General features: G+C 30.3%; 5 protein-coding genes across 9 annotated transcripts; 1 reads left to right on the forward strand and 4 right to left on the reverse strand.

The window, feature by feature from the left end:
• Window positions 1–723: 723 nt before the first annotated feature.
• On the reverse strand, window positions 724–4,637 carry LOC114183733 (ranBP2-type zinc finger protein At1g67325-like). Of its 4 annotated transcripts, none has more exons than XM_028070853.2 (7): window positions 4,525–4,637; window positions 4,367–4,412; window positions 3,401–3,513; window positions 2,966–3,167; window positions 1,589–1,678; window positions 1,084–1,190; window positions 724–973 (listed from the first exon to the last, which is right to left on the reverse strand). In XM_028070853.2, exons 1-7 carry the CDS (start codon window positions 4,537–4,539, stop codon window positions 839–841), a joined length of 708 nt encoding a protein of 235 aa, XP_027926654.1. In that variant the 5' UTR covers window positions 4,540–4,637; the 3' UTR covers window positions 724–838. The 4 variants fall into 4 exon arrangements, with proteins under 4 accessions (XP_027926654.1, XP_027926653.1, XP_027926652.1 ...); XM_028070852.2 differs by having other exon boundaries at window positions 1,084–1,202; XM_028070851.2 differs by having other exon boundaries at window positions 3,380–3,513.
• A 1,002-nt stretch (window positions 4,638–5,639) lies between these two features.
• On the forward strand, window positions 5,640–9,544 carry LOC114183353 (Pentatricopeptide repeat (PPR-like) superfamily protein). 2 transcript variants are annotated; one of them, XM_028070356.2, is made up of 3 exons: window positions 5,640–8,111; window positions 8,362–8,555; window positions 9,232–9,544. In XM_028070356.2, exon 1 carries the CDS (start codon window positions 5,783–5,785, stop codon window positions 7,886–7,888), a length of 2,106 nt encoding a protein of 701 aa, XP_027926157.2. In that variant the 5' UTR covers window positions 5,640–5,782; the 3' UTR covers window positions 7,889–8,111; window positions 8,362–8,555; window positions 9,232–9,544. The 2 variants fall into 2 exon arrangements, with proteins under 2 accessions (XP_027926157.2, XP_027926158.2); XM_028070357.2 differs by having other exon boundaries at window positions 5,641–8,111; window positions 8,411–8,555.
• A 1,752-nt stretch (window positions 9,545–11,296) lies between these two features.
• LOC114186020 (ethylene-responsive transcription factor 15-like) lies at window positions 11,297–12,255 on the reverse strand. The gene has a single exon (XM_028074012.2). The coding sequence runs from the start codon at window positions 12,091–12,093 to the stop codon at window positions 11,452–11,454; it is 642 nt and encodes a 213-aa protein (XP_027929813.1). The 5' UTR covers window positions 12,094–12,255; the 3' UTR covers window positions 11,297–11,451.
• Window positions 12,256–18,215: 5,960 nt separating this feature from the next.
• On the reverse strand, window positions 18,216–19,113 carry LOC114185576 (ethylene-responsive transcription factor 1-like). Its single transcript, XM_028073391.2, has one exon. The coding sequence runs from the start codon at window positions 18,906–18,908 to the stop codon at window positions 18,303–18,305; it is 606 nt and encodes a 201-aa protein (XP_027929192.1). The 5' UTR covers window positions 18,909–19,113; the 3' UTR covers window positions 18,216–18,302.
• A 3,383-nt stretch (window positions 19,114–22,496) lies between these two features.
• LOC114186313 (uncharacterized) lies at window positions 22,497–23,283 on the reverse strand. The gene has a single exon (XM_028074370.2). It carries the CDS (start codon window positions 23,262–23,264, stop codon window positions 22,752–22,754), a length of 513 nt encoding a protein of 170 aa, XP_027930171.1. The 5' UTR covers window positions 23,265–23,283; the 3' UTR covers window positions 22,497–22,751.
• Window positions 23,284–25,280: the final 1,997 nt, after the last annotated feature.

Below are 25,280 nucleotides of genomic sequence, written 5' to 3' on the forward strand. Positions count from 1 at the left end.
CAAAGTTCACGAAAGTTGAAAAAATTCAACCCTAATCTCTTGTGATGTCCAGCCCCAATCAAGACATGTGGGATCAAAATGGGTTTGGTGAAGATGTTATAACGAAGAATGTTGAACAATAATACATCGATACTTCAATACTTCGATTTGTATTATATATTTAATATATATATATATATATATATATATATATATATATATATTACATATCATTTTCTATTATTTTTAAAATTAATAAATATATCGTCATGTATCGTATCTGGTAAATTATCGTATTTGTGGATCATAAATATTTATGAATCATAGATGTTGAGCAAGGAGATGATGGGACGAATAATGAGTGTGCAAACTTCCTGGTTAAGGTGCATCAGGTATGTGTTATTGTTGATTTAGCAGGTAAAGAACAGTGTTTCGTACTCAGAAGCAATTATGCAACTCTTCAAAAATTGAAATAGCCAAATTTATAGATGATATCATGATATTAGATAACTATCTGTTAATTCTCCAATTCAACAGGCAGCTAGAACATAAGTTTCCAACTAGAACGAAATTCTGCATAAGACCACAGAAGTCGTTGTTGAATTCAATTAAAGACCAAAATTTTAGAACCCAAATAGTATTTTCATGCCATCACATGCTACCACTTTTGGTATCCTTTCAATATAAATTGTCATATTAAATGAACAGAAAAAAGAATTATAATCAATAATCAAGGCAAAGTAATTGTATGGAAATCCTCCCTTGTAAAGTTGGTGCTATCCAATTTCATCTTCATTTAAAAGTAACTTTCTTTACAAAAAGAGACAAATGCACTGAAATCTGTATTTACATGATGTCACTAGACAGAACCCTTTTTATCAGTTCTACAGTTTTTGCGGTTGCATACATTTCGAAAGGGATAGTTGAGGTTACCGCATCTTTCACAAGTCCAACTACCTTCTGGAATAACTGTTGAACTTGGTTTGTTTGAACTCTTCAACAAAACATGAAATAGACAAAGTCATATAATGAAGACTGTTTACAGATTTCAAATGGAGAAGTTAGGCACAAAAACTTTAATGTTTGATTGATGAAAACACTTACGGGTCTGGCAGCTCCACAATGTTTGATGTTGCAAGTGGTTCTAAAGGCAAAGTTAACATTCTCACATTTTGGACAAATCCAGTCCCCTTCAGATAAACCATCAGGTCCTGTAAAGACAACTTTTTTCTTTCATTTTAAGACGGTTATGATGTAATCTTATGGAAAAATTTCATGTAAATGCAAAATAAAACACACTCTGATTGCCTCTGCTGCTCAATTGTGTCAGAGATGTTATGACAGAGATTAGATCATCAAAGTTTTATAAGTTTAGTTTGGACAGAAAGAAGGCTAAGCTCTAAATAAGCAATCACGTATAAATCATGAGATGAATTGGCACATGAAACAGGACGAAAACAAAGACACCATGATAATTAGTAAATAGTGTTCAAAACATTGAGACTTTTAAAGTATTTTTAGACTAAACAAATAATTCAATGTTGGAAAACAAGGACATAAAAAATAATGTATGTAAAGATGATCAAGTAGTAATAGATCCTGAAGATACCTCCTCGGCGTTTTCGAGATGCAAAATGATCAGCTACTAAACCATCAGCCCATTGAGGACTTTGAAAGCCATATCCATAGCCATCAACACCTGATCCATTGTAACTTAACTAACTAGAGGTGGACAACAAAAGAGATATTTATGCATAATGAACTAAAAACCAAAATGAACCACATATTTTTGTGATTTGAACAAGAACCAAAACACATTCTAACCAAAGTAACATAGGCACCCAAATAGGCATTTATAGAATGAGTAATCAAAATCCCAGTCCTGTCCAGCTAAAATACAAAATCCTAGTCTACAATTAATTTCCTTAGAACATTAAAACTAAGAGCCTGTTTGATTTGAGAAGACATTTCCTGTTTTCAAACATAAACAAAATTGCACCTTATTTTCACTCTGGTCTCTTGTGTTCAAAGATTTTATTTTATAGAACTCTAGAACCCTAGTTGTCTCATTCCTACTTTAATTTTTCCTTTTGTTAAAGAATAGATAAATTCCTACACTTTGACATTTTCAAGTATGAAAGAATAAAATAAAAATCTTGAATATGATCATATAAGAATGTTGTAAACAATTTTAGTCAGCAGCATTAAACATTCAAACTAATTAGAATTTTAGTATTCAAATTAATCATTCTACCTATCACAGTATCACATCAAAATGAATTTTTAACTCAAAACTAAGAATGATGCAACTACACACTTTAATATGAATTGGCAATTTTAAGTTTTCCACCTCCCACATAAAATGCAGGTATAAAATTACAAGATTTGGTATCAGTGTAACATTTAAGATTTGTGTATCTACACTGGAACATAGAATAAGTAATTATTTCATTGAAGCTTGCCTCAAGTTGCAAAGGTATTGTGCACTTTACATATGCTTATATTAATGTCATCAGAAAAATACAAGAGAAATTAAATCATGTGGTCACCTACTCCACCGTAAGTATAATATTATGTGAACAAAAAGAAATCAACAATAAGGTACATGAAATTTAAAAAACAAGATACCTGAAATTTCAATTTGAAAGACAAAATGGTCTGTCTGCTAAATGTTTATTATTGCTTACTGAAACATTAACAGAAAGTTCTCACTCCTAGAGGAGTTTTTCTATGTTTTCACCTAATTATTGTCTCCCTCATCTTTTGAAGGATCAATATCTATCTACTTGCTCAGTATTCCATTCTTATAGAATGCTAAACATTGATTACATTAAACTGAATTTTATTATTTCAACAATAATTTTGTCATACATAAATAAAGCAATGTTCTTTATATAGGAAAAAAGTTGTCCACAAACAAATTTCTCAATAAGAAAAAAACCCATTGCTTGAAAAGAAATAGCTGATACAATCATAGGAAGTGTACCTCCAAAGCTTCCAGGTGGGAACATGGGCAATGGACCATATGGTGCACCAGGCCTTGCATACAGACCATAATCATACTGAATACCAAGATGTGGTACCAAAGATCCAACCTGACCAGGCATACTATATGAGGGGGAAGGAATGGCAAATCCACCATAGTAGAAGGGATGACTGTTTCTATATGGACTTGTAATTAGGGCAGGCTGCACATCCAATCAATTAAACACTCATCAAAATTAAAAGTTACTAGGCAATGATAAACAAAAACAAGAATAAGCCTGGTAGATATAATAAATTTTTAGTTTTTATTATTTTGGTCCCTGGGGTCAATTTGTACATACACATAAGTTTGCTCATTGGATAGTTTTTCAAATAAAATTAGTCATTCATCAAAAAGGAAGAACATGATGACCACCTTAAACAAGCCTGCACTCACCGGAGTTAGTGGTGGTCTTGGAGCACCACAACGTCCCTGATTGCAGACAATTCTAAAAGAAAAGTTTAAGTTCCCACAATTAGGACAGGTCCAGTCTCCATCTTTACGCGAAGCTGATTCCATAAAAGAAAAATCAACTAATTAACGTTATAACCTCTGAAAATTTGTATACTAGAGCACTGCGTTAAGAAGGTAGGCTCATGCATCAGGTTATCTACATAAAGAAGCAGTTCTGATGCACTACAGATAAGCTAAAAAGAAGGTCTCTCCTATCTTCTATATCCACTACATGGCAACAAATTAACTAGCATGGATTTCATGGTTTAAACCAAAAACAATTCACATAAAATTGTTTATAGTTTAATTGTTATTGCAATCTTTAAACACCATGGAATAAAAATGCAAGCCCTCTTAGTGCAAATGTTTTCCCTTTATATATTTATATATTTTTTGGAAGAGAATTTTTTTTTTCTCCCTCTAAGGATCACAGGTTAGTTTCACTTGACTACCTTCAACCTCTAAAGAAAAACATGATATGAAGCACTATGGCAGTAAATCCATATAGAAGAACACAACTCTTCAATAGGCATTTGTAAAAGAAGAAGACAAAGAGGTAAAATGATTTAAACTTTTCGTAAGTGAAATTCAGCTTGTACACTCCCACCTTCAAGTGTCAACCTTATAGCCACAAACAGCTCAAAATACACTTATTTTCGTAACCACAGACAGCTCTAAATACACTGGCACGCTAAATCACATTGCATGCCTAATCAAAAACAAATTTTCACCGCATAGATTAAAACCCACATGCCCAGACTACAAAAGGGTAGAGCAAATTCTTCTTCACATAGCCAAAAAAAAATTACCAAAACCATAACATTATCGCAACCCAGATATAAAAAAATACATCAATAAAGAAAAAGAAACTACTTGCAGTGTGAGACTCCACAAAGATTATGTTTTTACCGTCGTTGCGAAATCTTTTTGAGCTAAAGGAACCTCGGTTATCCTCCTGAGAGAGCAAGGGTACACAATACCAGATAGTAATAAAAATAAACAGAAAAAAAAAATTAGTGTGAATCGGGTAAATAAATAACACTGTATAGGAATTTAAGCAAACCCACCTCTGTAGAAGACATTGGAACATAGAAAGACTGAGAAAATTGTCAGAGAAGGGGGACAGACAATAAGAGAGAAAGAAGACTGAACGATTTCTTATAAATAAACAAAATATTTTGGTTATTATACGATAATTATTATGTTAAGTATTATTGTATTATTTGTAGTATACGTGTGTTCTGCAAAGTTTATTTTCAAAAAACAATTATATACATGTAAATGTATTTAAAAATATTTTTTTATCAATTGATACACCAAAATCAAAATCGATGCAAACTTAACTAATATCAAATTGGAGCTCATTTTCATACCAAATATTGAATCTATTATTTGTTTTTTTTAGATAAAAAAAACAATTAAATTAAATCTATACATAAAAAATATGTGTCTAGCTTTAATATATATATATATATATATAATAGATAATATATGAAGAATGATTTAGTAAAAATATTGAGCAAATGTTTATATATTATTTGACTAGTTTAGAGTGTGCAATGTTAATATATAGTAGATAATTGTTTAGTTTTCCGGTGTTTTAGTGGTTATTTTGTTGTATAATGAAAACAATGTATACGTATTTTTCTCGTTAATCGATATGCATATTTCACGTATTTGACTTATAACAGTATTTACATGGTACGGCTTGACTTGCATGAGAGCTTATTGTTAAACCGTACTTTATGAGTTTAATTGATAAAATTAATTATATGTCTTCGCTTAATTTTGTTTTTGAAGTGTGAATTTCTACGCCATCGTTTCTATGAATTTTTATGTTATTGATTGAGTTAATTACTCACATAATCAAATATTAAAACCATGATTAGAACTTAGAAGTTTCCTTTTTTTTTAGAAGTTGAAATAGTAAATAATTAAGTTTAATGATTATATTAAAAATAAGATATAAGTTACGAATTTTGAAAAAAGTAAAAAAGAAAATCATTTTAATCAAATCAAATAAATTGTGTAACGTTAACTTACATGCCATTCATGTGTAAAATGTGAACTACCACATTAATAAAATGTGAACTACGATGTTGGTGGATAATATGTGATTTATAGAGATAGTGTCATGAACTTTAACCAGCTAATGATTTTTTTTTTTACCTGTAAGAACTACCTTTGTGTTTTCATCTTCAGAGATTAGGTTAAAAAGACCAAACTTTTTTTTTTAGCTTTATAGTAAGAATAAAGAACACATGATTTGAAAGAGGAACGGTGCAATTTCGGAAGGCTTGCAGTGTTGCAGTTAACACTTTTTTCATGTTTTCCTCTGTGATTTGCAGAAGAATTCGTGCATCTCCTCACACTCTCGCCTCCGCTTTCATCTTCCGCACAAGATCACTGACCCACGCATCGTCGTCCTCGTCATTGTCATCATCATCATCATCATCATGTGTGCAGTCCAAGGTAAAACAAGTGTGCTCACTGGTATACGATTATTTCGAAGACCACCACGGCCAAAGGAGATTCTCCCCTCTGTACCTCGACGTCGATCCCAATTCCCTAACCCACGACCAAGTTGTCACCATCGTCGCTTCGCTCGCCTCCGATGGCGGTTCAGTGGTGGCTCACCGTTTCTTCAACTGGGTCATTGCTTACTCCAAGTTCCGCCACTTCACGCGCCTCTACATTGCGTGCGCAACGTCTCTCATCGGAAACAGAAATTTCGAGTTGGCCAATGACGTGTTGCAATGTATGGTGAAGAGTTTCGCCGAAATCGGGAGGGTCAAAGAGGCCGTGGAAATGGTCATCGAAATGCACAACCAGGGATTGGTTCCCAGTACGAAAACGCTGAACTGGGTAATTATGATTGTGATAGAAATGGGTTTGGTTGAGTTTGCAGAGAACGTGTTTGATGAAATGTCCGCGAGAGGGGTGCAGCCGAATTGTGTTAGTTTTAGGGTCATGGTTGTCGGTTATTGTAGAATGGGTAATGTTTTGGAGGCGGATAGGTGGTTGAGAGCCATGATTGAGAGAGGGTTTGTGGTTGACAGTAGGACGTTTACGTTGGTAGTGAGGGAGTTCTGTGATAAGGGTTTTGTGACCAGGGCATTATGGTATTTTCGTAGGTTGAGTGAGATGGGTTTGAGGCCTAATTTGATTAACTTCACATGTATGATTGACGGGTTGTGCAAGAGGGGTAGCGTGAAACAGGCGTTTGAGATGTTGGAGGAGATGGTTGGGCAAGGTTGGAAACCGAATGTATACACCCATACGGCTTTGATTAATGGCCTGTGCAAGAAAGGTTGGACTGAGAAGGCGTTTAGACTGTTTCTCAAGCTTGTTCGAAGCGAGAATCACAAGCCGAATGTGCTTACTTATACTGCCATGATTAGTGGGTATTGCAGGGATGGGAAAATTAATCGGGCTGAGATGCTGCTGAGCCGGATGAAGGAGCAGGGATTGGCGCCGAACACAAACACATACACGACTCTTGTTGATGGGCACTGCAAAGCGGGGAACTTTGAAAGGGCGTATGAGTTGATGAATGTGATGAATGAGGAAGGTTCTAGTTCCAATGTGTGTACGTACAATGCCGTTATTGATGGACTTTGTAAAAAGGGAAGGGTGCAAGACGCTTACAATGTGCTTAAGAGTGGGTTTCGTAATGGGTTGGAAGCTGATAAATTTACTTATACTATTCTCATGTCTGAACATTGCAAACAGGGGGAAGTTAAACAAGCGTTAGTGTTGTTCAATAAGATGCTCAAGAGCGGTATTCAACCTGACATTCATTCATACACTACGTTGATTGCAGTATTTTGTAGGGAAAAAAGAATGAAAGAAAGTCAGATGCTTTTTGAAGAAGCTCTGAGATCTGGACTTGTTCCTACAAACCAAACCTATACGTCAATGATATGTGGTTACTGTAAAGAAGGCAATTTGAGTTTAGCTTTTAACTTTTTCCACAGGATGAGTGACCATGGTTGTGCTCCGGATTCTATTACTTATGGTGCTCTTATAAGTGGGCTGTACAAACAGTCAAAGTTGGATGAGGCTCGTGGATTGTATGATGCCATGATAGAGAAGGGACTCACTCCATGTGAAGTTACTCGAGTAACTTTGGCTCATGAATATTGCAAAATAGAGGACAGTTGCTCTGCTATGCTGGTTCTTGAAAGGCTAGAAAAGAAACCCTGGATCCGGACAGTTAACACTCTGGTCAGGAAGTTATGTAGTGAGAAAAAAGTGGGAATGGCAGCCCTGTTCTTTCACAAATTACTAGACATGGATCCTCATGTCAATCGTGTAACATTAGCAGCATTCATGACTGCATGCTATGAAAGCAGTAACTATGCTCTTGTTTCTGATTTGTCTTCGAGATTATACAAGGAAACCCATTTAGCAATCGAAGTGACTAAATAACACATTTATGATGTGCTTTGACGCTTTGTAAGCCTGGTTACATCTGGATCAGTAACTAGTTGGGTTTTGATGAAGTATTTGGGAAGTATACTTGCTGGAGATGTGAGATTTGTGGCATCTAGATGCTGACTTCTGCACTGGGTTACCGTGTTTTATGAACATATGGAGTCATGAAGGGCATCAATTATGTGATTCGCCATGTAACACCGTACATTTACCTCTAGTAAGTTTGGAATCTGCAGACCTTCATTTCAAAATTAAGATATTTTTTTATTTTGTCATTCCCTTGTAGTTTGTCATTTAGTTTTCCTTTCCTTGTATTGTTTTTGCATAAATGGAGCTTGAATAACATATACTACTGCAAAATAAAGTTTGTACATGTTTTTAGTTTGATAATTATGAAAATTATGATTACCTACATCCTGCATAAGGTTGAAAATCTTCTTCAACTGTGCATCCGTTCTTTATTGTAGGGAGTAGGGATACGAATATCTCAATTGGATTATCGGTTCTTTATTCTAGGGAAATGGATATCTCAATTGGATAATCGGGAAATGGCGATCTCTGTCGGCTTGCTTGCATGACACCAAAGACTTCTCACAGGCTTGCATGGCGACTTCTCACTTACTATCTATATACGATCATATTTCGTTCAACTCCACTGCAGGTTTGTCAATTCAGATACAATTCTCTTAATGGCTGTCTATTTTGAGTGCTCAACTTGTATTCTATGCGTGAAATCATTATTTACTCCATTATTTTGTATTTAGTCGATGATACTTAAAACTAGAACCCTACAATAGGATCTCATCCCCAATTTTTTCATCACTTCTAAATATTTTTTTATTTCTTGCTAAATAACGATCTTTATGCTCTCTTGTTTCTATATTAGCAAAAGCTCTTTGATTCCAAAAGCCCGTGAGTGATTGAGGTTAACACAATTGTTGAATAAAAAAAGGGTCAAGTTTAGGATAATTACTTTTCTTAACTTGATAAAAGCACCCACTTTGTACGTACATATTCTATATGTTAACTTGTAAAATTTAAGCATATTCACTAGTCCCTTTCCAAATTATCCACTTTTAGTTAACCTTACAAGTTACAGTAAAAGAAGAATTGCTATTTGAAATAGTTATAGAAGTAACCTTACACCAAAATAATTAATTATTATGAAATAATTATTCTCATACCTAAAGTTGCACTGAGCTGCAATCTCCAACAGATCTTATTTATCGTGTTACGCTATTCTTCACTCAATCGACTTTTGGAGGCTCCTTAGGACTATTTGATAAGTTATGGCTTGAGAAAGGGCACTTAACATTTGCATGACTTCAAATGTGTAGGACCATGCTGATGGTTTGGTAACTACAACTGAAGATCACAGTACCTAGTCAAACATTTGCATGACTTCAAATGGCTTCAAGGACGGCACGAGGAAGTTAGCATGGATTGCATTCAAACATGTTCTGACATGGGAAGTGGGTACTAATAATAAAATTGTTATAAGCTTTTTGTTTTATTTTTTTGGATTGAGATTACACACTATCTTTGCTTCTGTATTCATTTTAGTGGTCATAGTTTTTTATAGATTTCATATGAATACCTTATTTGGTTAGATGTAGAATATCAAATAGTATAAGGAGAATTATGGGAATAGAGGTGACACCTCTTGAAATGTCTCATGTAGAAAGTTTTTTTTTTTTTTTATCAAAGGCCAAAATCATAATTGAATGTACAAATTCCTTCCTCTTGCATACGAACCAAAGATAGTTTCATAAATATCACAGAATCCCATTTGAAATTGTAATTACTTGACTAGCATATTTATCAAAATAATTGTTATCAATTTTTGTCAACTAAAAACTATCATATTTTATTATTCAATTGACAATAAAACAATTGATATGAAACAAGAAATGCATTATTGGGCTCAAGAATAAAGCACATCCATATGATATTGATCTCTTTATTTTAAAAAATGATAATACTAATATTTAATCCTATTTAAAATAGTTGGAATTCTATTTGGTATAACAATTTTTCCCTCTTCCAATCTAAAAGTAAGTATATATTAATTTCACCCAATCTATTATGTAACCTCTCACAATTATAGACTTAAAAATACTTATCAAGAGTATATTTATTGTGGTGGGATCCTATCATAATGGCATATGCTTTCCTTTTTTTTCCTTCAAAAAATTCATTTATAAATTATATTTTAATTTCACTCGTCTTCATAAATGTTAACTTTAGTTCTCATTTCGTAAGATGGTCACTACTACTTTAATATATTTGAGAGGATATCTTGTTGGTTCATGTGAATGTGTACAACTAATTATATGTAAATTTACTCATGTATGTTTGTATGCTATATAATTAATTTGGTATATTCTCAATCAATTTTGGGAATATAATTTTAAAGAGTCCAAAAAATTAACTTTATCTATTCGGAAAATTTGAAATTATGGACAATCTTAATTATATTTAATAATGTCATGTTGTAATTAAATTTAATATTTACATCAAATCCCTTTTCTTTTGTTGGTTTAACAAGTAACCATGTATTTGGAAGTTGAGTCATAAATTAATTCTGCAAAATACTACCAATTTATTAATTGATTTAGAGTATTTCACGAAAAAACTATCAATTTTTTTTTTTGGTCGGCAACGAAAAAACTATCAAATACACAATACTTTTCTAAATGTCACTTCTTTTTGTCCATGAAATACAACCTTAACATGCTTTCTAAATTTTGTATCCCGTAAGGATAAATACTTTAAATATATAAGTATGTTGAAAATTATTATTTATGTTTATAAATATTAAGAAACATTATCCCGACAACAGTTTTTCCTTGGTTGAGAACCTGATCGATTTATTTTTGCCGCGTTGCACTAATTTCCTCGATAACATAAGGAATCAAATCTGATAATGCAGATTGTGATGTGCATAAGCAATAATAAATTAATGGATCAAAGTTGAATAGTAAAATATATTCACGTGTTATTAGTATAGTAGTATAATAATCATTGATGACACAGGGCAATGACATTTTAAACTCACAACACCACATGCCGATACCCTTTTCCACACTTTTCTAAGAGAGAATCCATTCAAATCACAGTTTGTTTATGCAAAATTAATTATTAATTAGCTCACTAATCTACACATATTCTCAGATAGTCATCATTTATGTATATATATAATAACACGATGGTTACACGCGGATGCATAAATTTCGAGGTTATTGTTAAGTAAATATACTTTCTTATGATAATTTCATTTATCTCTTATCTTTAATTTTATATGTTGGATGTATACTTTGGCAAAATCTTAGAATAGATAAGTTTGAAATAATCACAAGTCAAACAAAATAACTGTATTTTTCAATTAATAAACCAGTCCAAAATTCTATAATGAAAAATTTTCAACATTCTCAATGTTTAATAATTGTTTACAAACATCAGAAATTGAGTATCCCAGGTTATGCAAAAACCGTTTCAAGAACTGCACTGACACAGCAAAAACAACGACTTTTGAAACTACAAAAACAAGAGTAACACTAGGAACACCAGATTAGAGTGCAATCATTGAAATCATTCACCCATTGTTCAACCACATTTCCCTCCAAAGCCATTTCAACCACCTTGGCTTGGCTTCTTCTATTTTTGGCTAAGTTATTTAGTAAGTTCTTTCTCCTCTTTGACCCTTGTGACTTAAAACAACTATCATCCATCGATGGTGGTGGTGGCGGTGGAGAAGGTTCTGGAAAGTTCCGCTTCAAAGCCGCCGCACATGGTGGCTCCGATGACACATCGGAGTCAATGAGATGTGGAAAATTCAGTTTAGCTTTTCGGCCTCGCATCTTGAAAGCAGCTTTGTCATAAGCCATAGCTGCTTCCTCTTCAGTCACGTAAGTTCCCAGCCAAACCCTAGCACCGTTTTTCTTAGGGTCCCTTATCTCGGCTGCGAACTTTCCCCACGGCCGTCGCCTCACACCCCTGTAACGCCTCCACTTGGGCGACGCGTTCACTTCACGCGCTTCAGTGGGGTGCTCAAAGTCGACACTTGCATCCGAAGAACTGTCATGCATAGGGCAAGGAAAAGCTTGAGATGGTGTTACAATGGTTGAATCGTTGTGAAGGAGATACTGCTGAATCTGTTCCAGAAATGCACACTCTGAATCCGTGGTGGTGGATGACATGATTTGTTAGTGAAAAGGAGCAATGGTGTTGAGGTGAAGTTTGGTGGTTGAGAAAGAACTTGAGCACTGAACTGTGACACTGTGTGTGATTATATATAGCAATTTTTTTTCTGATTATGGAACAGTGAATGAAGGGTTATTTCCTCCGATCTTCTTTTGAAGGTTGTTTCTGTGAAAGTTCATTAGGTTTTGGTCACGTGCCATTTTTTTATTTTGTTCAATAAACTAATCTCAAGGCCACCATGTGATTATCGTTACTATTACTCTCTTTTTTATATGCAGTGAAAGGAATTTTTAATTTATATTTAAGAAAATAATAATAATAAACCCCAGAGTGGTCTGTAATTTTAAAAATTTAATTATTTACGATTATTTTTTATTTTTTTAATATTTTTTATCTATTGTTTTATATTTTATATATTATTTAAGATATTTATACTACAAAATTTTGAAACTTTATGAAACTTTATGTAATGTATTTTTGTATTATATATATTGATTTTCGGTGAACATAAATTTTGGCAAAAAATATAAAAAAGAAACATATCATTGTTGCCTCTACAATAAACATGATTATTACATATCCAAGAGACCAACAGACATAAATTTATATATATTATATACGATATAAGTTTATGCTTTTACTATAATAAAACTTCTAAATAATAATTAATTTTAATGACTTATAATTATCACTAACTATAATAATCAATTTATATAATTTACAAAATTAAAAATTATTGATTATTAAAATAGTCACAATTATAAATAAAACATTATAATTAGTTACTAAATTAGTTTTTAAGATTAGTTACTATGATTTTGGTTATCAAAGAAAATTAGTCACTGAAATTTAGCTATCTAAATATTGATTATCAAAATGACTTAATTTTTAAATTGATCTCTAATTGATTAATGACTAATTTAGTGACCAATTATAATTTTATATTTATAATTGTATCTATTTTAGTAACCAATAATTTTTAATTTTATAAATTGGTATATAAATGATTAACTATTTTTTGTTCTAAAATTAGTTTCTAACTTTTTTTGTATCTTTATTTTACATTTTTTACGATTGTTATATATGTCATATATAATGACATAACGCTAAAAAAATCTTTTTTTATTAATGAATATACATTATAATAATTATTTTAGTTTAGTAAAAAAAAGTATACTCTGAGAAAGAAAATATCAATTTAGGTTTTACTGTAAAATAATATAAATTACACCACTATAATTTAATCATTTTTTATATAAAAATGGTACTTCAATTCCTGTACTAAGAAATGATAATCTTTTTTTTACCAGAAAAAGACATATATAAATAGAAGGTAATTGGGTTACCTAACTCTTTTAACCTAGCTCAGCTATTATAACTTCATACAATGTGAGTGTAATGATTACTGCACGTTAGATAAAATAAATATATAAAAATTTGTAGCCAATAATTTATTTCTAAAAAACATTCAGCCCAACTGGCAATGAGAAGTTGTGTGATTAAAAGTGATTTACTGAAGTAATAATCAGTACACATTATTGTACATAGGTAATTTAATTAACTTTTTGTATATTTTTGAAGTTTCGAAATTCAAAAATATGAAAATAAAGATAAAAGATAAGAGTTTACGGAATGAAATAATACCTGAACTTAATTATATAAGGAATTTAGACTGGTACTTAAATTTCTAACATATAGTTCATAAATAGATAATTATTGGACCAATTTTTTTTTTTTTTTGAGAGTTACTGCGTTTAATGCACCGGATTAAAATTACATAAATGTAAGTTATATTATTTAAAAAACCTGATATCAAGATTTAATCCCAAATCCCGTTATTATATATTAGTTTTGATTAAATTTGAAATAGAAATAAAGAATACAATATATATATATATATATATATATATATATATATATATATATATATATATAATTGATGGTTAAGTTGGTAATAAATATATTCTATTTACTCTATATAATAAAGACGCCGATGATGACTGCAACACCTGATAGAAAAATGGTCAGATTTAACATTATAGATCAATATATTTCATTCCCTCCAACAACCTTAAAATTAAACTTAAAGTAGTTATAATTAAAAAACGAGCGAAGTGTTTGAATAAATACAATACATTCAACAGATATGCTACCATCGTCTTTTTAAAATAAAAAATGTGAACGTTTGGGTGCGAAATTGGGCCCTCTTCTCGTATTTTGGGTGAAACTAGCAAAGTTAGCTAGGTCCACTCTCATCAATATTTTAACTTTCAAATCTATATTGTTTGTACTTTATTATATTAGTTTATGTTTTATTAATTTTTTATATCGCATCACAAATTAAGAAACGTGGACATAGCATACTTAAATAGATTTTTCTAGCATGAATATTGTTTGTATTGTAGCTTTCTTAAAATGAAGAATTAGCCGGGGATAGACTAAACTTAATGGATATTGGGTTTTCATTTTTTTGAGAAAGGACTCTATCATTTTAATTCTCTTACTAATCTATCAAAGAATTGAGCTTTGAGAAAAGAGTTTGCAGGTTCTATAGTTGAGAATTCAAGTGGAATATGGTCGTTGATGAAAGAGTTTACAGCTTCTATGTGTTGAGAATTCAAGTGAAATATGGTCCTTATATCGAAAATCTTCTTAACATGATTTTAGGTAAGTGTGTTCCTTTAAAAAGAACGATGGTTTAAAAAAGACAGAAAATGAATACTCGTGATTGGAATGCTTTTGCTGGAGACAGAAAACGACATTATCCATCTTCTTATCATTTCACTATTTATTAATTTCATTTTATTAGGACGAGTAATATCTTCTACAAATATGAAATATAAAGATTTTAGTCCAAAAAATTAAATTAATTAACTTTTTAAATCCTCTGTTTAACGAGCTTTCTTTCCTTAATGCGCATCTGAATTAATGTCGTCGTGTTTGTATAGTACAAAGGATGTTGGGTATATGTGACTACAGTTATGGTTCTTAAGAGGAAAAAAATGTATTGATCACTATGTAATTGTGTTTTACCTAATTATAATTGGTTAACATTTGGCATTTGATTATAAGATCTATGAACTATCGTATATGATAAACATATAAGTTGCGTTTTTACTCCACCCAAATTGATTCATTAACCATTTTCATTTGATTATCCTCGTTAATCATGTTTAGTAAAATATATTAACAAACGAAAGATTTCAAGTATTCTATAACAAATTAAAATTGTAGCATGTTAGGATACTTTTATAATTGCTAGGATACTCAGTAAATGATATTTTTTTTAAAAACACATCCATAATATGTGGTCTAGAGTAAAAAAGCGTAATTTATATTGTTATAATATGTATATATTACTTCAATGTAAGAGAATATTTCAATTACCCAAAATACTTCTTTATTTATTCAGCTTAATATTAGCACCTTAATATTATAAGTTCGACCAATTCATACCTCTTCTAGAATATACTATTACCAAATCCCAACACCTACTCCCACATGAACCAAACCTTGAGTGTACAGAAAGACAACATCGAACCTTTAATGAGTAAAGAAAACCTAATAAATTGAAAGTAGGAAGGAATGGAATGGAAGATAAGGGTTCTTCCTTTTGTGGTTATGCAAAGCTACGTAGGAGTGGTTGGGAAGCTCGATATTAGGAGTGGGCTCCAAATAAAATGGTTTAGGTTTAACAACAAATAAATTTAGAAGATTTTATATAATAGTTGAATCGAATTAAGTTAATTAAATTGGATTAGTTAGTTTGTTTTTTGTTTTTGTTTTATTTTAGTCATCTAAAGTAGGATGATGTTATTGGGTTAAAGAATATAATAATCTAATCTAAGATAAGGATGTAAAACCCTATAAAATAGTATTTTAGAAGTGATAGTGGTTTAAAAATAACGTGACTCGATTATTTTATTGTTAAAAGATTTTAATATAAATAAATTTGTTATAAACAAGTTTCATTATTTTAAAGCACATTATCTCTAGAAACTATTATTCTAGAATTCTCAAACTTCTCTCTAGGAGTTCTCGTCGTCTTCTACTTGTCTGATTGAAGATCTGAGACCGTAGGAGTAATCGTCAAATATAAGACTACAAAAGTAATCGTCGCGGCTAGCTCTTCAATTTGGATCGATAAGTTTCTTCGATCGTGTAACTTATTTTCTGCTTGTTTTCTTGTGGGTCTTTTGTCCTAGCTTGCATATATGACCCTTCTTCTAGTTGCATATGTGAGGTTTTAATTATCAATTTGAGTCTTTGTTGATCAATAATCATAACGATATGTCTTGATTCTTCTTGTGTTGTTCTTAGGTATAAATAGACAATCTTATGGCGTTAAAGGTGTTTTAGTGTTCTTAGAGTTGTTTAGGTCTTATGAGTTGCTTGGTTAGGTAAGGGAAGCTAGTTATGTCTATGTGCGTGAGTTTGATAGAAATTGATATTTTTGCATATCTGTGGTTGATTTTTTGGTGATGAAATTTAGTTATATGATGAATCTTATTAGTATGTATGATTTTTAGTAATTTGGATTGCTTGATTAATTGTTGTATGTTGTTGTTTGATCTAGTGATAATTGGGAGAAAGTGAAATTTGAGTCATTAATCAAATTGGACTACGTTTTAAAAACTGTTTTGGACCAATACCTAAAGTAGGAGTACCAATTTGAGTTGTGACATAGGTCCAGATTACCCAAAACCCACAAATTGAAATTGTTGTCATCTACTATGGTACTGAGTGGCATTCTCCACCGTTGAGCGCCACTTTTTGTGAGTTGATGAGCACTAAGTGTCGTCTAGGCGGCAATGATCGCTAGCTCCTTTGCAAGTCTGAGAGCAGTTTGGCCCTTGGGCACTAAGTGACAAATTTTCACGTTGAGCGCCAGTTTTTGCGAGGCAAATGGGGTTGAGCGTCTGGTGCCCTGTGTTGCCTATTTTTCCTATTTGGCTGTTTTTGGATGTTTTGTGATTGATGTGAAGCTTATTTTATGATTTTCATTACTATAAATTGAAATGAATATATTGTGGTGAGCATGTACGATGGTGTTTAAGGAATTTCAAGGAGAAATTTAATGTGGTGATAATTGTATTGTATGCATTAACATATGGATTCAATATGGAGGTATCTTGTACTTTAATAACTATTCACACTCAAGTACAATAGAATAGGTTATGTGATGAGACTCGTAGGAGGTCCTAGTCACTGAACTTGTTTGGTCCTAGGATTTACCTTGTGTGTGGTTAGGTGATAATCCCTTGAGGTCAAGCTCTGCAGAGTTTGAAAATCACCATAGGTGCACACCACTAATGAGTCTGATGTCAAATGCATGTATCTGAATAGCTGAGTTAGTTTCAATTGTTTTGTGTGCATATATCCTTGTATATCTATTATACCTATATATGGTTATGTGCATTTGACATGATTTAATTATTTCTAGAATTTTCCTTTTTAACACTAATTTACCCTTTTGTGTGTTTTGTGTTTGTTTGTCTCTTAATGTTGCGATGATCACCTATTCAGTAGAAGCAAATGAAGTTACAGGTTTAGAGGTACCTCTGAAGGATGAGGTGTCATCTAATATTAAGAATCTTTCATCTATTATAAGAATCTCTTCCACCAAACACTAAAATTGCATCGATAAAAAAATCTTTAACCAAAAAATATTTTTCTCTCTCTAGACGATCCTCTTGACACATTATTCGAACTTGTTCAAATCATAAATGCCATATTTCTTTCATTTTTCTTTCTTCTAACCACTATATCACCGTATCACTCCTACAACACTGGATTATATTTTTTCCTCTTACCTCTTCCCTTGATCCCCTTTCAAACTCAAATCAAGCTTCTCAACACTACAAGAACAATTAAGTATTGCATAAAAATTATACACATATATCGTTTTGGATGAGGTTCAACTAATAAATTAAGATTCTACACATTTATAATATTACACTTTTCCATTTTTCTACTAATGATCCCTCACAGTGCAAGTTAAAAGTTAAAAATATATGTCAACTCCTTTTATTGGTTTTATGGTCAATAATTCTTGTTTATACTGTCAAACATCCGAATTTGAGCATCAATAACGATAATCAAATTGGCAATTGTGAAATTGCGAACAAAAAATGAAATTCTATGAACACCAGATTGCATCAGAATCATTGAATCAACAATTGATCAAATTGTACAACACACTCCTCTAACCCACTACCCTGGCTTGGCTTCTACTCTTTGCTAACTTATTCAATAGATCAGTGAGGTTCTTCCTCCTCTTTGTCCCTTGTGACTCTGAACTATCTTCTGAACACGACGATGACGGTGAACATGCTTCAAAACTTTCCGACAACTTCCTCTTATGATCTGTTTCCATCACCGGTTCTGACAATGTTTCAAAATTATCAGAATCTATAAGATGAGGAAAATTCAACTTCGCTTTTTGACCGCGCATCCTGAAAGCAGCTTTGTCGTAAGCCAAAGCTGCTTTCTCCTCCGTGTCAAAAGTTCCCAGCCAAACTCTAGCTCCGTTCTTCTTTGGATCCCTTATCTCCGCCGCAAATTTCCCCCATGGCCTGCGCCTCACACCTCGGTAATGCTTCCATGCCGGTGGTGCGTAGACATGACGCGCCACCGCAGCAGTTGCGTCCTCACTTCGAAAAACAATGTTCTCGAAATCGCCATCGCGTTTAGGGTTTGAAAGTGGATCGTGAGAAGTTGCAGGCATGAGATTGATGGAATCGTGTCCAATTAGGTACTGTCGAACGGATTCCAAGAACGCAAAGTCGGAATCTGTGGTGGCTGAAGTCATGTTTCGATGCTCAGCTAACTTTGCGGTTTTTGTGCCTTCAACTACATGGTGCCGTGCATCATATATAGCATCGAATTTGTTTAAACAATTGTATTTTTCTGCTAACTACTATGGCACAACGTGCAGGTTTTTTTTAAATATTCTTGCAATGGTTATGGTTGCTTCTTTGAAGCTTCCATGGATTTTGGCATGGTTTGAACTTTGAAGTGGCAATATTTGTCGTCACCTTTTTCTTCCCTTTAAATAATGCTACTCTCACAGCAAACTCTGTTGGAATTGTTGTTCTAACCTTTAGCAATAAGTTTATGGTTAAATATTGAATTATATTTAAATTGTAGTGAGTCACACCTCATCTAATCTAACTAACGAAGCACCACCTTATACATGAATATTGAATGGTAATTTTATACGTCAAAGTAGTCTTTGTTAACGTTAACAAGAATTTGGATTTTCTGTTAATTTTTGTATATTATTTATTTATTATATTTTTATAATATACTGATTTTTATTAATTTTAACATTTTAAAATATATTAAAACAATATTTAAAATATCAGTATAATAAATTTTTAATATCTAACAGATGATAAAAAAAAATAAAGAATTTGGATTCTGATAACAATACACAAAGCTAGAACCATTAATTTTTTTTGTTTTGGTCAACATTAAGCCTGCTAAAGTTATAAATAAACCTAATATGAGTTTGGAGTGAGTCTTTTAAAAAAATAATTATCTAGAGAGATGGATTCATATAAAGTATTAATACCACTTTTATTACTGCAGAAACAAAACAATGGTATTTATTTTTAAACATGAGAATTGTAGCACATTTTCTCCTTATTAAGATTCGTTAGCTTAATAAGTCAATATTTAATATGCCTCTTCTCTATTATTAGTGACCATACTTATCCATACATTTTTCTAACAGGTGTGTGTGTGTGGTGGAGATCATGATTGGCTAGAGGCCTAAGAAGTTATGTAGGCAATGATAATGAATATGTTAGGAGAACCAACCACAATGATAAAAATTAAAATTGTAGGGAACAAAAGGGTTTCTTCTGACACAAACACAATTTCTTTAATATTATAAAAGTTGATTAACAAACGTATAATATACGATTATTCTTGTTTAATTGGCTCTCTTCTTTTAATTCTTTATATCGTTAATGTGTATATTATTTACTTTCGATCATTGAACGCATAAATATAGTGTAATTATATACCCATTTAAATAAATTATAGTTTCATTCCCTTTTTAACTTTTACTTCTCCTATTACTTTTTTTGGTCTTCGTATTTTCTAAATTTGTAATTTCAGTTAAATCTACAATTTCATGTATATCTTTCTTTTTATGAAATTTAATAATTAAAAATATTATTAGTTATTATTTCAAAAATATAACAATAGTATCATTAAATTGTGAGCAGTTAATAGTGCCGAGAAAATAATTGATTACAAAAGTAGAATAAATTCTATAAATTTATACTTTACGTTTTTCATTAAAAAGATTACTATAATGTGTGCATAACACATGTTAAAATACCATCTATTGAACGCTTTTAACTACTGCTAAAGTATGCTTCAAATGGATTTTTGTGTTTTTTAAGTAATAGATATTGCTTAATACACTTATTTTATTTTTAGTTTGTTTTATCATCTATCAATTGGAAATTAAAAAAAAAAAGTTATCTATTTATTTAAAATGACAATGACATAGTGTCAACTTTTAAAATTTTAAAGTTAGAAAGGTTAGCCTGTATTCCACTTAGCAAGATTCTCTCTTATATATAATGGAAATTTTATGCGCAGGATTAAGTTGTTAATTATATTTTAAAAAGGTTAAAATATTAAACAGGCATGGGGTTGAGTGATGAAACATTGCCCCTATCAGGCTCCATACGTCACGCACATAGCCAAATATACATTAAAAATATATATTATTACATTTGTTTAAAAATGTTACGTATATGAGAAAGACAAAAACGTAATCATATTGATAAATAAATTAAAAAAATGTTATAAGGATTATAAAAGAAATTAAGGGAATAACAAAACAAGAGATGACACAGATTTATGCCAACCCACATGGCAATCACTATCCTAGAACTACCTAAAGTTTGTCCTTATTTTGGTTGAATTCCACCTAAATTTTGTCTGAATAATATTTAAAAATTAATCAATAATATTCTGTTACTTTTTTAAAACAAAATACATTATGATGTATGAAACAGAGAAGCTCGATTGATCATCAACCTTAACGTCACAATAATTTCTTTTCTCTTTTTTTTTTTTTGTTTTTTTTCCAATTTTCCATACATCGGTTGATCTCTTTTTAATATATTCGTTATATATATATATATATATATATATATATATATATATATATATATATATATATATATATATATATATATATATATATATGTTTTTGCTGATAAAAAAAACTGTGCGTATATAAAATAAATTCGAACATTTAATTCATTAGATTAGTCAGACACAGATTTCAGGTTAATTCGGTCGGATCGGATTTTTTGGATTGTGAAGTCATACTAAAATAAATTTTTTAATAAAATAATATTTTTTATTTTGAATAAACAACATAAATGTAAATGTAGTGAATCTTTAACTAATAAAATATAATATAAGAAAATATTTTATAAACAATCAATCTTAATAATAAAATATTATTAGTTATTATAATGATCAATTTAGATACCAATTTATAAAATAAAATGTTATTAGTTACTAAAATAGTCACTATTAATAAAAAAATTATAATTGGTCACTAAATTAGTCACTAATTAATTAAAGATTAGTTTAAAAATCAAATCATTTAGTAACAAAAATTTTGATAACTAATACTTAGTGAATTTCTTTCTCTTTAATAATTAAATTTAAAAACCAATTTAAATATCAATTTAGCTAAATTTATTTTCCAATAATATTTCAATTTGGGATTTCTCCCGATCAAACCAATTTATTCTCCACGACATATTCGATTTTCATCTATTATGGTCTCACTTCCCACATTCACTTATTATTTGTTTTTTTCTATTAGAGTTGGCATGGGCAATTGTCTTACAATTATATATATATATATATATATATATATATATATATATATATATATATATATATATATATATATATATATATATAATAGCTCTACGTGAAGAGAATCCAATGGGCCGGAATAGCTGTGCACTCATGGGCCAACAAACCCAGCTATTTAGCAAACTTCTTCATGCAAGCTATTTCTTTCTGTGATCAAAAAAATTACAACTACTTACATTTCTTTTTAACAACAGAACAAATATATATATATATATATATATATATATATATATATATATATATATATATATATATATATATATATATTCTCAACTTAAAGAAAAAAAAATTGGTTTAGCTAAAAGTTCCGACAGAAATTAATTTTCCTTTTCGTTATTAAATTTTGGTCAATTGAGATTGTGTTGCTTAAATAATTTTCTACTATGAAATTACTATGTTTTTGAGGTAATAAATTTTATATATATATATATATATATATAATATAAATGTGAACAAATGCAATCATATATAGTAGTACACAAATAGGTAACTCTTATTTATACAAACAGTTTTAGTTTAGGATATTAATTGTGTAAGAAAAAGCAACATCCCTTTAAAGAAACATCCCAAACAGTGACATGTCTCACTCTGCTACATTTTCACTCAGCTCCACTATGCTAGCTGCTGGATATACGTAACATTCTACATACTGATGTATCATATTATCATCAATCTACCGAACAACATAAAATGACATTTATTTTTTCGTAGACGAAAATGAAAGACAGCATCAAATTCTGTTTTTTTCATGTGCTAATTTATTGAGCAAACCAGCTAGTCCCTTCCTTTTCTTGGAAGGATCCTGAGATGAGGATGATGAAGAAGAAGAAGAAGAAGGAGGAGGGTGATCGATGGGTGCATCCAACGGTGGAATGAGGTGAGGAAAATTGAGCTTGGCTTTAGAGCCTCTGATCTTGAAAGCTGCATTGTCATAAGCCAAAGCAGCTTCTTCTTCAGTGTCATAAGTACCAAGCCAAACCCTATTACTTCTGTTCGGATCTTTTATCTCTGCAGCAAATTTTCCATGTGCCCTACGCCTCACTCCTTTGTACCTCGTCCCTCTTCCAACTAGCTCTTCTGCTTTATCACCTTCCCCTGAGAACCATTCCTCGTTCGACACAAACACATTGTTGTTGTTCAAACCATCGTCATGAACCATGTAATGTTCAATAGTGTCCGAAAATAATGTCTCATCAAATCCTGAACTACCATTCGTGGTTATGCTGTTGTTATAACTATCCATCTTAGGTTTGGAGATAGGTTTGTTGTTGTTCTTGTTAATATAGATAGATTCGTGCATGGATTCTGTATATATATACATATATGTATAGTACCAGCTATGGTGCTGTTTCCGACCATTTTTTTATTATTTTCTCATGTTCGTGTTGACCCGTGAAGGAAGAGATCGATTTTTTGAAAAAACGAAAAAACATGTCTGTGTGAATTCATGTTTTAGTAGACAAAAAAACGAGTTTCAATTAATGGGACATGTTCACTGCATTTCATTAAAGTATAACTTTATCACATGAAAGTGTCTTTGGATTTGAATTTGAATTAGTTGTAGATGAATTGAATTCATCTACGTAAGAGGGTAAAGCTGGATCTGCACAGATTCAAATATTAATGATAGTAAAAAGAGAGTGAAGAAGAAAAAAAAAAGTAAAATATATTTATTAATTATCAATATTTTACTTTTGTTTTAATATTATTATTTAACTGTTTATTTTATTATAATTAAAAAAATAAACGTTAAAGCTATAAATAGTTATTTATTTAATATTATCGATATAACGTAACATATACAAATATTGATACAATACATGTTTTATATATTTATAAGAATGGTTTAATATTTATTTATTTCATTTTTCGTGTTTTTTTTTTCTTTTTCCGTTAACGAGAAAGTTTACCCACTTTTTTTGACAAAGGTAGAAACAGTACAATACAACTTTTACAATATAGTAATCAATAACCTTGAAAAAAAGAAAAAAAAAAAAAAACAGTAGCAAGATCATCATAACGTCTATGTCTAGTAGCAGAGGTTTCTTCTATAAAAAATAATTGCAAAGTTTATCAACTAATAAACATTTTCTTTAGGGTCAACACCTCTGTACTCTTTAACTTTAAACGTAGAATTAGAATTCATTTTTTTAATATATTTTTATCTAAATTTTAAAATAAATAAATATAATTTTTTTAATCAGAAGATATTAAATTTTTTTATATATTAAATAATATTTAAATTGAAATGTGTAGACTAATATAAATAATCTAAATGCTAACTGAAATGTCATTTAATACATAAAATTATTAACGTAAAATTAGAAAAACCATATTTATTTATTTTAATAATTTAAAAGTCAAACCAGAACTTATGACAAAGTAATTTTATTAATGATAATCTTATTGAAAATTAGACTTAATCATTTTTAATATAATTTAACCTGTAAAATGTTTTAAATATACTATGTTAATTAATAGTCCTTACTTAATTACTTTTTTATTAAATAAGTTGCGTTAAAAATAATAATTTAAATGGGCTAATGTTATAAATTTCATGTTGGGTAAAATGTTTTTTATCATAAATAAATAATAGAGTAAAAAGTTACTAGAACTAAGACTGTATATAATTAAACTTAAAAACTTGGCTAGATCACCACCAAACTATAAAAAATAAAACAAGTGTTAATCAGTAAAATAGTGATTAAAAAGCATAATGTTTACTATTAATAAATGCCGTGAATTATTTCGGTGTTATTTAGCCATATTATTCATCTTTTGACAATCGTATATAATATATTGTGGAAGATATAAATCTTTTCACTTTAATATGATACGTTATCAATTTAAAAAATTTCATATTACCAAATAATTAAAATTATATTAAAATATAATTTAAAATAATTATTATAAATCAAATAAGTTTGTCATATAAGTTAACAAAAATAATGATATATTAATATATTATAATCGCTTACATATATATTTGTTCAAGGATTTAGAAAATAAGTAAGAATATATTTTTTTTTTCATAATCATAGTTTAAATATTTTATTATTAAAACATTGAACATATAAATAAATAAAAATATTTAAGTATGAAAATAGTTATTTCTTTAAAACTATTTTTCTTTTTTCTTAATCTTCTTTAAATATTGATGAAGTGGTTGATCTTTTTTAAGAATCATAGTATATTTTTTTAAGATAAAATATACTAATTCTAACATAATAGAATTTTCATCGGAATAAGTTCATCTTTA

Source organism: Vigna unguiculata, chromosome 5 (genome assembly GCF_037176805.1).
Source record: "Vigna unguiculata cultivar grain cowpea cultivar isolate G323 ecotype 2 chromosome 5, ASM3717680v1, whole genome shotgun sequence".
Lineage (NCBI taxonomy): Eukaryota > Viridiplantae > Streptophyta > Magnoliopsida > Fabales > Fabaceae > Vigna > Vigna unguiculata.

Bases quoted from the DNA above. Each gene is read 5' to 3' on its own strand.
- LOC114183733 (XM_028070850.2), bottom strand. The intron at 3,168-3,379 runs GTGGTCATCATG...TTGGATGTGCAG, and splicing joins TGAGTGCAGGCTTGTTTAAG to CCTGCCCTAATTACAAGTCC. The intron at 974-1,083 runs GTAAGTGTTTTC...GTTTTGTTGAAG, and splicing joins ATTGTGGAGCTGCCAGACCC to AGTTCAAACAAACCAAGTTC.
- LOC114183353 (XM_028070356.2), top strand. From the start codon at position 5,783: ATGTTTTCCTCTGTGATTTGCAGAAGAATTCGTGCATCTCCTCACACT.
- LOC114186020 (XM_028074012.2), bottom strand. From the start codon at position 12,093: ATGTCATCCACCACCACGGATTCAGAGTGTGCATTTCTGGAACAGATT.
- LOC114185576 (XM_028073391.2), bottom strand. From the start codon at position 18,908: ATGACTTCAGCCACCACAGATTCCGACTTTGCGTTCTTGGAATCCGTT.
- LOC114186313 (XM_028074370.2), bottom strand. From the start codon at position 23,264: ATGGATAGTTATAACAACAGCATAACCACGAATGGTAGTTCAGGATTT.